The following is a 14,299-nucleotide window of genomic DNA, read 5'->3' as shown; positions in this document are numbered from 1 at the left end:
CAAATTCATGGTTCCTGCTTTATTAGCATAACTCTCTATTTAATTATACACAATCAAAGATATCACTGGAAGAAAAAAATCTGATAAAACCTACCTTGTTCTTGAATCGAGATCTTACCTGTCCCATTTTTATGAGACCAAAATGTAGTTTGGTTCATTTAAATAGAAATAATATAAGGGCATATATCATTATGAAATTAACTCATATAAAGCTACATGAGAAGTCAATTCAAAACAAAATAATTGTATAAACACAACCTAGGAGCCCAAATGTTTACATATTTAATGAATGCACTTAAGATTATTCAAAGTAATGATATTTCCTAACTTAGGTATTATAAAATTTACCATAACAAGGTGAAAACATAGCATAAATCTGAAAAGCATAATTTTGGAACTCTTTTTAGTAAAAACTGCACTCTCTCTATGCATAGGACTTCATCAGAATAAGAAGTGTATTAAAATCATGTTAATTTAAAGATTATCATGTATTAAACAGTCTTGGATGCTGTGATTTCTACCTTCATGTAGTATTACCTGTTTTGAACCCCAATGGAGTTTGTTCAAACTTACCTTTGAGTCCGGAGGAGGAGCCAAACCAAGGAAGGAATAAATAATATTCTCTTCTTTTGCAGAGAAGAAAGAGTCAAAATCCTTGAAGCAAAGAAAAAGAAAGTTTAAAACTACTGCACACTTGTGAGCCAGTTTATTTACGGAAACTGATCTTTTTTATTCATTAGTCCTTAAGTTAGGAGCTCACACAAAAAATAATCCCAGTTTGCTTTGTCAAAGATGACTAACCTCCAGAGTTAAGAAATCTAACCATGAATTTTACATTTGTTTTTATACACTTTTATTGTGCTTGTATACCACAGCAAGAGCACACACACACACACACACACACACACACCTTCCCACGCTCAGCAATTGCTGACAAGACCCAAATATACACAGTAAATGGCTTTTCCAAGTTTCACACCACTAGCTGGTTTACTTATAATCCGGCCCTATGCATATGGTCCCTGATCAGCTGAGACTGAGATGATACAGGCTGTCCATACTGTGATTAAAGTATCTCTAAGGGCCCAGATGCATCTCAGGCCCTCCCAATACGAACAGGCACAAGACCATGGGGGACATAGAGGGCGACTGTTTTGGCAAAATGGGAACAACTGGAGTGATTGGAAACTTGGTAGTGGATTGAAATCTGATGCTCAATGAAGCTACCACTCCATCCAGATCCTACCAGGGCCAGTCCTTCACCAGGCAGGTCCAGCCCTAAACCACCTTCCCAGTAATGCAGTTGTCAATAGCTTAGAAAAGTTTCAATTTTTAGAATTAAAACATAAACGATATTCCCCCACACTACTTTATTACTGCCAACCTTTGTCATCAGGGCCTTGATGCAATCTCAACAGTGTTGCAAAAAGGCTCACAAAGTCACGGGTGTTTCTCCTACAGGGCAACACACAAACCAACTTAGTTGTTCTTTGCCTACCCTACCCTTAGTGTATGTTAAAAAGCTTAAAACCAGCCAGGCATGGTGGCTCATGCCTCTAATCTCAGCACTTCGGGAGGCCAAGGTGGGAGGATTCCTTGAACATGAGTTCAAGACTAGCCTGGGCAACATGGTGAGACCCTGTCTCTACAAAAAAATACAAAAATTAGCCGGGCATGGTGGCACACACCTGTGGTCCCAGCTACTTGGGAGGCTGAGGTGGGAGGATCACTTGAGACTGGCAGATCAAGGCTGCAGTGAGCTGTGATTGTGCCACTACATTCTAGCCTGGGAAACAGAGCAACGCCCTGACTCACAAAAAAAAAAAAAAAAAAAGCTTAACACCAAATACAGGTCACAGCTGTTGAGAAAAAAGTATTATGTATTCCTGTGTGTTACTGTTTTTTTTCTGTTTTTTGTTTTTTGTTTTGAGACAGAGTCTCACTGTGTCTCCCAGGCTGGAGTGCAGTGGCGCAATCTCGGCTCACTGCAACCTCTGCCTCCTGGGTTCAAGTGATTCTCCTGCCTCAGCCTCCTGAGTAGCTGGGATTACAGATGCATGCCATCATGCCCAGCTAATTTTTGTATTTTTAGTAGAGACAGGGTTTCACTATGTTGGCCAGGCTGGTCTCAAACTCCTGACCCCAGATGATCCACCCACCTCAGCCTCCCAAAGTGCTGGGATTACAGGCGTGAGCCACCGTGCCCAGCATCCTGTGTGTTACTCTTACTCAAAGCTTTATTGTTTTCCTATCCATTGCCTCAAGTCTCTCAGTGATTAATTTTATTCTTTTATACTGAATACATGGTTGGAAGCTGCCTCAAATCTTGGTTGAAAGGAATATAACATCATGAGTAAGTGCAAGAACTTTGGTATCAGAAATTCTGATTGATTCCCAGGGTACACGCTTACTAATCATTGTTAAAGGATTACATGAGATAACGCGTTAATAGTAGTAGTAGTAAGTTGGTGAAATGTAATAAAGTAAATCTATGCTATTTCCCAAAAATTCCATATATAAAGTTCTGAAAACTTCTTTAGTTGGCCAACTGTAGATTTCAAGGCAAGAAAGGTTTCTTATAGTTGAGTGAACTAGTCTTTTGCTTCAATTTAAGACCAAATACCTTCTTCAGAATTTCAGAAGGCTGAAGAACAACTCATCATTATCTTTGACTTCATGCTACCAAATATATGTAGAAAATAATGAACGTAAAATAGGTTTTCAACTCCCAGTTCTGCTACTATGGCAGATTAGAGGCCCTGAAAAGCTGTCCCAAAGAAAATTTTTAACCCAATTAAGAAAAAAAAAAAATTTAAATACACTGCTGAGCTGGCATAAAAGATTACAGCCAGTGAGAGCGTGAATCCTGAGAGTAAGCACACACCAAAGCCACCGTTCATGCTGAGAGTTTCTGACACACACAGGACACCTTTATCATCACTTTGACACTGAAGAGGAAAAAGGGGGACGTAGATAAAGCCCGGAGCCTCGTCAAGCTGGGGAGTTTCATAAAGCACACACACCAGAACTCCAGAGGGTTCTGCCTTCAAAGTAAACATGAATGAGAAAATACCCCGCCAGGCAGAACAGAATGGAAGGAAACTTCCCTGATTCAACTTTGCTTCTGGGTGAAGGGGAAAATATTCTCCCCTGAGAATTTATAACCACAAGGAGAATTCCTGAGAGGCTGCAGTTCAAATTCCCATGCCATGTGTGATCCTAAAAAATCTTAAAAGGAAATCTGAGTTTAAGATGTGTCAAAGTTTGATACAGTTCTAAGGAAACTAGCAGAAATAAACCCCAGGCCTCAAAGAGTATCCGCTGCTGTGATTTGAATGTTTCTGCCAAAAAGCTTGTGTTGGAAACTGAATCCCCAATGCAACAGTGTTGGGAGGTGGGGCCTAAGGGGAGCTGTTGAGGCCATAAGGGGACCACCCTCATGAACTGATTGATGACATTTATAAAAAGGCTTGAGGCTGTGAGTTAGAGCTCTCCCTTTCTCTTGCTGCTGGGATACCTTCAGCCATGTTTGATGCAGCCAGAAAGCCCTCATCAGATGCTGCCCCTGGATCTTGGACTTTCCACCTCCAGAGCTATGAGCCAAACAAACTTCTATTGTTTATAAACTACCCAGTCTGTCGTATTCTGTTTTAGCAGCACAAAGCAGACTAAGAGAGCCACTAATAAAGTTTTTAAAAATGAGCAGTTTGAAGCCAAAAGTTACAATATAAATAAGGGAATAAAAAGAAAACATAGTGAGAGCAAGAAGAAATAACAGAAGGTGGAATTAGAAATCAGAATCAGATATTGGAATTACCAGGCAAAGAATATAAAACAGCTATATTTAATATATTTAGTGAAATAAAAGAGAAACTCGAAAACAGAATAAATACCTAGAGAGAACAATCAAGCAAATTTAGAAAGGAACCAAAAAGAAGTCCTGAAAATAAAAAGATGTAATAGCAGAATTGTAAAACCCAATATGTGGATTAAACAAACACACCTGAAGAGAAAATTAGCTAATTGGAAGATGCAGTCAAAGAAATCATCCAGCCTGGGTGTGGTGGCTCATGCCTATAATCCCAGCACTTTAAGAGTCAGGGAAGGGAGGACTGTTTGAGCCCAGGAGTTCAAGACCAGCCTGGGCAACATAGCGAGACTCTGTCTCTATTTAAAAAAATAATTACTAAATAAACAAACAAACAAATAACAAATAATCTAGAGAGGAAAAATAGATGAAAAATCTGGAGGAAATATTATTGTATGAAAACAGTGTGAGAAGAGCTAACAAATGTCTTATAGGAGCTCTTGGAGAAGCAAATACAGATAATAGGGGAAAACCTAAACTCAAGCATACAATTGCTAAACATTTTCTTTTTTTAATTTAATTGTTTGAGACAAGGTCTAACTATGCTGCCCAAGCTGGTCTCGAACACCTGGGCTCAAGCAATCCTCCCACCTCGGCCTCCCAAAGTGCTAGGATTATAGGCGTGCACCATCTCGCCTGGCCAATTACTAATAATTTTCTAGACTTACTGAAAGATAACAACCCTTAGTCTCAGGAAGCCCAATAAATAATTCTAAACTAGATAAATAAAAATAACTCTAAACCTAGACACATCATACAGAAATATTATTAAAAGCAACCAGAGAGAGAGGAAGAAGACGACGAAGAGAAAGAGGAAGAAGAAAAAAAGACAGAATGGACAGAAGAAGAAAGGGAGGAAAAGAAAAAGGAAAAAAAGAAAGTTTCCCAATAAAAGAATAGTGATGAGACTGACAGCTGACTTCTCAATAGCAACTTAGAGGCCAGCTGAAAGTAAAATAATAATTTCATGTGTTTAGAAAAAATAACCATCAGCCCAGAATTCCAGACTCAGTAAAACTATTTTTTCAAGCATGAAGGTGAAAGAAAGACATTGTCTGGAAAGTATCTTTTTTTAAACAAACAAAAACTTAGAAAAGTTAACACCAAGAGACCTTCACTTAAAGAAACTTATAGGATATATTCAGAAAGAAGAAAATAATTCCAGATGGAATATCTCAGATTCAAGAAGTAAAGATAAAATTAATAGTAAAAAAGTATAATAATAATAAAAGAACAGAAAAGAAAAGAAAAGAAACATGCTCACATAAAAAATAGTAAATATGTGGGTAAATCTAAATCTGAACAAACAAATATCTTTTTTTAAACAAACAAAAACTTAGAGAAGTTACCACCAAGAGACCTTCACTTACAGAAACTTATAGGATATATTCAGGAAGAAGAAAATAATTCCAGATGGAATATCTCAAATTCAAGAAGTAAAGATAAAATTAATAGTAAATATGTGGGTAAATCTAAATCTGAACAAACATTGGTTGTTCAACCAATAAATAGAAATGCCTAATTTGTGGAGCAGAATGAGAGGCCAACTGAAATACTGAAAAACCAAACACATGTAAACAGAGAGAGTGATTAGGGTGAAAGTGTCTAAAGGCCCTTTTAATGTTTGGGACAGACCCGGTGCGGTGGCTCACATCTGTAATCCCAGCACTTTGGGAGGCCAAGGTGGGCGGATCATCTGAGTTCAGGAGTTCAAGACCAGCCTGGCCAACATGGTGAAACCCTATCTCTACTAAAAATACAAAAAAATTAGCAGGGCATGGTGGTGCGTGCCTGTAATCCCAGCTACTCGGGAGGCTGAGGCAGGAGAATTGCTTGAACCTGGGAGGTGGAGGCTGCAGTGAGCCAAGATTGCACGACTGCACTCCAGCCTGGGTGACAGAACGAGACTCTGGCTTTAAAAAAAAAAAAAAAAAAAAAAAGTTTGGGACAAAAGTAAGGTTACTGATTATCTTTAACTAATTTAAATTAAGTTTGTATGTTAAAATAGCTAAGTTAACCACTAAAAGGATAGATTATTTGAATTGAGTAGAGGGGAAAATAAAATTAGAAAAAAGAGACTTTAGTCAGTAAAATTACATCAAGAAAGGATTAAAAAAACTGCAAAACTGAGAAAAATTAAAAGCATATAACAAAGTAGAAGAAACTCCAAATGTACTCATAATTTCAATGCATGGGTCAAAAAGAAAGGTATAAATGTTTTAACATTTATACTTAACAATAAAGAAAATACTGCAGGCTGGGCGCGGTGGCTCACGCCCGTAATCCCTGCACTATGGGAGGCCAAGGCCAGTGGATCACCTGAGGTCAGGAGTTCAAGACCAACCTGGCCAAATGATGACACCCTGTCTCTACTAAAAATACAAAAAATTAACCAGGCGTGGTGGCGCCTGTAATCCCAGCTACTCGGGAAGCCTGAGGCAAAAGAATCACTCACTTGAACTCGGGAGGCAGAGGTTGCAATGAGCTGAGATCGGGCCACTGCACTCCAGCCTGGGCAACAAGAGCAAAATTCCGTCTCAAATAATAATAATAATACATAAATAAAATAAAATAAAAAAAAAACAAAGAAAATACTGCATATCAAAATATACGGAATGAACTGACAGTACTCAGTGAGAAATTTCTAGCCTTAAATATTGACATTAGAGAAGAAAAAAAGGTTAAAAGTGAGCTAAGCATCTAACTGAACATTAAGGTAAGGGGAGGAAAAAAAAAGTGTATAGAAGGAAAAAATGATAAAGGCAAGAGCAGAAATTTTAAAAATAAGAGAAAAATTAGCTATAAAGATATAAGTACAGAGAGATCAGAAAGAATCAATAAGCCAAAAGACCAAAAACAAACAAACAAAAAACTATGAACAACATAAATTTAAAAAAAAAAAATCAGAGAAGACACAATAAAAACATTAGGAATGAAGAGACGACATAACTACCTATTTTAAACAGGTCTTAAGAATATCTTATTTAAAACTTGGGGGGACGTTGATAATGGGGGAGGCTCTGCATGTGGGGGAACAGGGGGTATATGGGAAATTTCTGTACCTTGCTCTTACTTTTGAAAAAAAATGTTATACTAGACTTTAAAATTTTAAAACAAGCTCAAGGCTGCCATGGGCCATGATGGCACCACTGCACTCCAGCCTGGGCAACAGACAAAGACCCTGATTCAAAAAAAAAAAAAAACTAGACATCTTAGAATTTATAGAAACAGAATTATGAAAACCAACTTATGAAAAAGTAGAAAGCCTAAACAGCCCATTCATTAAGGAAATTGAAACTTTTCCCACAGAGAAGAACCCATGCCTAGCAAGCTTCCCAGATGAACAAGAGGCTCTCTAAAAGAAAATTATATTTGTTTGGGAATAGGGGATTGCAATGGGAACACATGTGTCACAGTAAACTATGTGCATATTCAGGGAGGTAAAAGAAGACAAAGGTTTTTAAATGAAAAATAAGGTCTGGGCACAGTGACTCACACCAGTAATCCCAGCACGTTGGGAGGTCAACGCAGGAGGACTGCTTGAGCCCAGGAATTCAAGACCAGCCTCGGCGGCATAGGGAGATGCCATCTCTACAAAAAATACAAAATTTAGCTAGGTATGGTGCTGCACACCTATAGTCCCACCTATTCAGGAGACTGAGGCAGGAGGATCGATTGAGTCCAGGAGGTTGAGGCTGCGGTGAGCCATGATCGTGCCACTGCACTCCAGCCTGGGTGAGAAAGCAAGACCCTTTCTTTCCAATGACTATCACTGGTGCAGAGGGGGAGGGATGTGATCAGGGAGAGGCACACAGAGGGCTTCCACATTTCTGGTAATAGTATACTGTCCTTCTTAAACTGGATGGTGCATACAATGGTTGCTCATTGTATCATTCCTTTTTAAATTATGTATTTCTTATCACATACGGCATATTTCAAAATAAATTTTAGGAACATAACATAGTTTGTTCAGTAATATCGATATGTTGAGAAGCCCTCTCCCCACCCTAATCGGGTTTGCATCCTGTGTTTCCTTACAGCCCTGAGTACCTGGAGACACTCATACCTCTGCTAAATGGGCACCTCTGTGCTGAACGATCCAGGTCCTCTTTGGTTGTGTTCAGTCAGGCCCAGGCTATCTTGGTCCCAGGCAGGCACTCCGGCCCTTACCTGGGCTAAAATGCACAGATGCCAACTTGTCATCAACAGATGTGTCTGCTCTTTCCAGTTCACATTCCTCTGTCAGGCGAGGAGCCTGGCCTCAACTGTGCCCGGCTTCCACTGTGGTGTCTCCTTTCTCAATCTAACAGTTGTCTGCCCTGGCTCTCAGGATAATATCTTCATTTGCTCTGCATAGAGTAGCAGAAGTTCAAACTGGCAGGGGCAGGAAGGCACTGAGGACTACCCTTGACATCCAATCCCCTCACTGCCCAGTGAAATCTACTGCTTGCCTCTGGGGTCTCCTTCCACCTGCTGCCATCATCAGGCATGGCATATGACTGACCAAGAATCTTCAGAAGCCAGGGAGACCACTTAAATAATAGTTATATACATTTTAATCATGTAGAAAGAGACATTGACTATCTAGACTGATGTTATTTTGAGCCTGCATATCCTTCAGAACTTTTGAGTCTCCTTTTAAAATCTGAGCATACAAATAAAAACAATCATTTTTACCTACTTTCTGGAAACAAAGCTCTCTTCTTCATGAATGTACTTTTGTAAGTGTGTCCATAGACCACAGAAAAGCAAATTAAGCAAAGCTTCTCATAAGGTAAACTACAAATACCTCTCTGAAGGTAGAAATAAAAAGAATAGAAACAGTTAAACATGAAATAATTTGTATATTTATTGCATTAGATCCATATTTGTTATAGGAAAATACATCTTAAAAACAGCAGTCATTATTTGGAAAACCTTTTCTTTCTCCTCCACAATTAAAATGAAAAAAAAATTACTAGATCACAGCAAACTGGGATAAGAGATGACTTTGAAATCTTCTTTTTTATAGCAGAAAATAACTGTAGTAATTTTATCCTAGGAGTTAACATTGGTGGACACCTACATTAATATTTTGTCTACTGTAACTCACTTAAATTTAAAAGGATGATTAAAATAAGCAAACTAAGACATTTAAAATCTTATTTTCCCTGGACAAGTACTAGAAGGAAACATGAGATGATTCTTCTGATAATTTCTGAGCACAGAAACCTTTCCTAAACAAAAATCAGAATTCAAGAATCACAAAGAGAAAAGATTTAATATATTTGGCTACACAAAAAAAATTTAAGTTCTGCATTGCAAAAAAAAATCCCTTTTGAAAGTCAAAAGACAAGTAAGAAATGTGGAGGAAATATTTGCAACATCTATGGTGATATGGTTTGGCTGTGTCCCCACCCAAATTTCATCTTGAATTGTAGTTCCCATAATCGGTCTCATAGAAGGGATGCAGTCGGAGGTAACTGAATTATGGCAGTGGTTCCCTCATGCTGTTCTCATGATAGTGAGTGAGTTCTCACGAGATCTGATGGTTTTATAAGGGGCTTTTCCCCATCTTCACTCTGCACTTCTCTCTCCTGTGGTCATGTGAAGAAGGGCATGCTTGCTTCCCATTCCACCATGACTGTAAGTTTCCTGAGGCCTTTCCAGCCATGCTGAACTGTGAGTCAATTAAACCTCTTTCCTTTATAAATTACCCAGTCCTGGGTATGTCTTTATTAGCAGCGTGAGAATGAAGTAATACATATGGTCAAAGGGCTACTTTCTTTCATATGCGAAGACTCTTACAAACCAGTAAACATTACCTATAACCCAACTGGAAAATAGCAAAGAATATGCATAGGTAAGTCATAGAAAAAGCACAGATAATTTATAAATGTAGTTTTAAAAGATGTTCAGTTTACCCATAAAGAAAGAAATCCAGGTAGAAGCAATGAGAATTCACTGTGCATTGCTATGCACAGTGTTGTCAAAGTCACGGGGAACTAGCCACTCTCAAACTCAGCTGGTGGAAATGTAAACTAGTACAACTGCAACAGAGGACCATTTGCCAGTATTGATCAAAATGTGAGACGCATATGTACTTTAACTCAGATGTCTTCCAGGAATTTATCCTACATATACATATATATACACACTCATACAGGATACAAAGATCTGTTATGTATAAAGATAATTCCTACAGCATTGTTTGTAAGGGGGAGAGGCTGAAAACAACCTGAATGTTTTTCATTAGAGGACCAAGCCAAAAAATTATGTCACACACAATGGAACATTTTGCAGACATTAAAATATGGGGCAGCCAGGCACAGCAGCTCACACCTATAATCCCAACACTATGGGAGGCAAGATGGGTGCATCACTTGAAGCCAGGAGTGTGAGACCAGCCTGGGAAATACAGTGAGACCCTATCTCTACAAAAAATAAAAAACATTAGCGAGGTGTGGTGGTGCACACCTGTAGTCCCAGCTACTGAGGAGTCTGAGACAGGAGGATCACTTGAGCTCAGGAGTTTGAGGCTGAAGTGAGCTATGATTGTGCCACTGCACTCCAACCTGGGTGACACAGCGAGACCCTATCATGAAATTAAATAAAATAAGCATGGGCAGCTATACTGTGAACTCTGAGATGCGGTTATTAAGTCAACAAAACAAAGTCATATATAATACACTCTGATTTTTTAAATGACATTCAGTTGTAAATCTACATAGAAAATTTCTGCAAACCCAAACACGAAATTGCCAACACTGCCTGCCTCGGCGTAGGACGAGCTATAGAATTCAAAAGAGCCAGTGCAAAATGAAAACATGAGGCCCTTCCTTCAAAAATGGTTGAGAATTTCAAGACAGCAATAGGAGAACATTAAACAAGTACAGAGCCCTCCTGTGGATGGGGTCCTGTGTGGCATCCCAGATCACAGGCCCATAGAGCCAGCCTGGCTCAGGGGAAGGTAGCTAGAATGACAGGGGTCAGAAATTGGAGGGCGTACCAGGCACAGTGGCTCATGTCTGTAATCCCAATACTTTGGGAGGAAAGGAGTTTGCCTGAGGCCAGGAGTTCAAGACCGGCCTGGGCAACATAGTGAGACCCCTTTGTCTCTACAAAAAATTTTAAAAATTAAAAATTACCCAAGCATGATTGCACCACTGCACTCCAGCCTGGGCAACACAGCAAGACTCTCTCTCTTAAATAAATAAATAATAAATAGAAATGGAGGGGAATAATTTTCACTAGAGACCATTTTGAATCACCTTAATTTTTCAGTGGGCATATATATTAATTTTTCAATTATATAATAGAAATGATTTTATAAGAAATAAAATTCCTCATCACCACCATCCCCCCTAAAAAAATATTATCCCTTTCCTTATCCAACAAGAGCCACAATTTTGAGAAATGTGGGTCAGGTAAAGGAAGGTGGGGAAGATGTGGGTAGGACAGGAGTGAGGGGTGGGGAGGAATTTGAACTGGACCACATGTTCACCTTAATATATGCTACCACATTAAGATTGTTTGAAAATACTTCCACACCCACAGGACTTTTGGTTAAGCCTCTGAAGAATGCTAACACAGCCACATAAGTTCGTATAGCCCTCTACTGAATTGAACAGTGTCCCCCATAAATCCATGTCAGCCTGGAACCCCAGAAAGTGACTTTATTTGGGCCGGGCGCAGTGGCTTACACCTGTAATCCCAGCACTTTGGGAGGCCAAGGCAGGTGGATCACCTGAGGTCAGGAGTTCGAGACCAGCCCAGCCAATGTGGTGAAACCTTGTCTCTACTAAAACTATAAAAATTAGCCAGGCATAGTGGCACACGCCTGTCATCTTAGCTACTCAAGAGGCTGAGGCAGGAGAATCACTTGAACCTAGGAGGTGGAGGTTGCAGTGAGCTGATATTGCACTGCTGCACTCCAGCCTGGGAGACAAGAGAGAAACTCCATCTCAAAAAAAAAAAGAGGGTTACCTTATTTGGAAATAGGATCTTTGTAGTTGTAATTAGTTAAGATGAGGCCACACTGGATGAGGGCGGGCCCTATTCCCATGACTGCTGTCCTTATGAGAAGGCCATATGAACACAGAGAGACACACTCCATGTGACAATAAGGGCAGAGATCAGAGACACTTCCATAAGCCAAGGAGTGCTAAGAACTGTTGGCAAAAAAGCTTTAGAAGCTAGGAAAGAAGCATGGAACGAATTCTCCCTCAGAGCCTTCAGAAGGAACCAACCCTGCACCCACATCTTGATTTCGAACTTCCAGTCTCCAGATCTGTGAGAGAATAAATTTCTGTTGTTTTAAGCCCCATGTGTGTGGTAGTTTGATACAGCAACCCTAGGAAGCTAATACAAGCCCCCAGCAACTACAAAATTCATCCTTCAAATCAGAGGTCCGCAAACTTTTCTGTACAAGCAGATAGTAAATCTTCTTGGCTTTGTGGGTCATATGGCTTCTGCTGCATCTACTCAAATCTGCCACAGTGCTAAATCAGCCACAGACAATAGGTAAATGAATGAGTGTGGACATTCATTCATAAATTTATAAAACAGACAGTGACAGTAAACAATTTAAAAAAAAAAAAGTAACCTAAAGAACCAGCAGTTCTGTGCAGCAAGAGAAGAGGTCAGATAAGATTCCTACACCTGGCTCCAGCAGTCCCAGGCGCATGGCGCTGAGACATTCCCTCTACTTCACACAGCTCTCATTTCCTCATCTGCAAAATAACCTAGATGGCTTAGATGACCTCTAAGTTAATTTTCAGTTCTCATATTCTGAAGTCCTTTTTTAAAAATATTTCTTTCCAACAACTTGATTTATTAAGTACGACCTATAAACTCTGGGAAAAAAGTGATCTTACGGTGAAATGAACTATCAAATGTATAAAACAAAATTGTTGTTATAACCAAAATGCCCAGAACAGTTTTCAAACTAATTAAAGTTACACAAATTTATCTTGTATCTATAGTAAGACTTTATTTCTACAAATCAATTTTATAAAAGTGAAAACTTGCCGGGCACAGTGGCTCACACCTGTAGTCCCAGCACTTTGGGAGGCCAAGGCAGAAGGATCACTTGAGGCCAGGAGTTCCAGAGCAGCCTGGGCAACATAGGGAGACCCTGTCTCTACAAAAAATTTAAAAATTAGCTGGGTGGAGTACTGCACTCCTGCAGTCCCAGCTACTCAAGAGGCTGAAGTGAGAGGATCGCTTGAGCCCAAGAGAAACAGGCTGCAGTGAGCCATGATTGCACCACTACACTCCAGCCTGGGCAACAGAGAAAACTTACCATGTTCCTGTAAAGATACATGTGTGTGCACACTGAAAGGCTGAACAGAATTCCTAGCTAAGTGTATATATTTTTTGAACATGTGACCTCAATTCTTCAAAATAAAAGAAAGAACCTGAAATAATCCCCAAAACTTCTGAATCATCATGATATTGTTTCTGTCCTTTTCTAAATCTCAAATATTGATTATTCATAATGGATCTACCATCCAGCTATTGGATGGCAGAAATAGATCATGACCTGACAGTTGTGAATAATTTCAAATGCTGACTCAAAATTAATCTGCTTTAGAAAATTTCTAATAAACACACACACAGCAGGATTTTTAATAGAAGCACATACTCACCCCACAGTACTGCTCCTCATTGAAGATCTGGGGAGGCAAAGGAATCCCATTTTGAGGTTTTTTCTCTCCAGGAACATTCTCTCTCATCCACCTCCTATTGTCTTCATCTCCAGCAATATCTAATTCCTTAAAGTCGATTTTATTCGCTTCCAAAAAACCCACTACTTCTTGCTGTTTCTTCCTAATCTGGTCAAGAGTAGAGAAATATTAGGCTGTTTATGAAAAATATTTTGCTTACATTTACAAAAATTAAATCCTTCCTCTAGTTATACTATACAACACAAATAATTTTGTTAAGTATTCAAACAAAGAAAAAAATAGAATCACACCTCTTTGTTATAAAGCGTCAACCAAATGACTATTTAAATTCTGAAATTTTAGCATCATCAATGCTTAAATTATTATATAATCAGGCTGGGTGCGATGGCTCACACCTGTAATCCCAGCACTCTGGGAGGCCAAGGCAGGTGGATCGCTTGAGGTAAGAGGTTCGACACCAGCTTGACCAACGTGGTGAAATCTTGTCTCTACTAAAAATATAAAAATTAGCCAAGCATGGTAGCACACGCCTGTAATCCCAGCTACTTGAGAGGCTGAGGCAGGAGAATCACTTGAGCCCGGGAGGTGGAGGTTGCAGTGAGCCGAGATCATGCCACTGCAATCCAGCCTTGGAGGTGGAGGTTGCAGTGAGCCGAGATCATGCCACTGCAATCCAGCCTGGGTGACAGAGCAAGATTCCATCTCAAAAAAATATAAATAAAGAAAATAATTAATTAATTATTGTATAATCAACTGTTAAAAC

General features: G+C 39.4%; 1 protein-coding gene across 1 annotated transcript in view; it reads right to left on the bottom strand.

The window, feature by feature from the left end:
- SH3BGR (SH3 domain binding glutamate rich protein) overlaps positions 1-14,299 on the bottom strand; it is a 66,185-nt gene that overhangs the window by 41,893 nt on the left and 9,993 nt on the right. The window contains 2 exon segments of the mRNA XM_054468786.1: positions 574-654; positions 13,498-13,683. Coding sequence (XP_054324761.1) covers positions 574-654; positions 13,498-13,683 — 267 coding nt within the window.

The sequence above is a fragment of the Pongo pygmaeus genome, chromosome 22 (genome assembly GCF_028885625.2).
Source record: "Pongo pygmaeus isolate AG05252 chromosome 22, NHGRI_mPonPyg2-v2.0_pri, whole genome shotgun sequence".
NCBI classification, from domain to species: Eukaryota; Metazoa; Chordata; class Mammalia; order Primates; family Hominidae; genus Pongo; species Pongo pygmaeus.
Note: the sequence above shows the minus strand (reverse complement) of the source record. Positions and strands in the feature narration are given on the sequence as shown.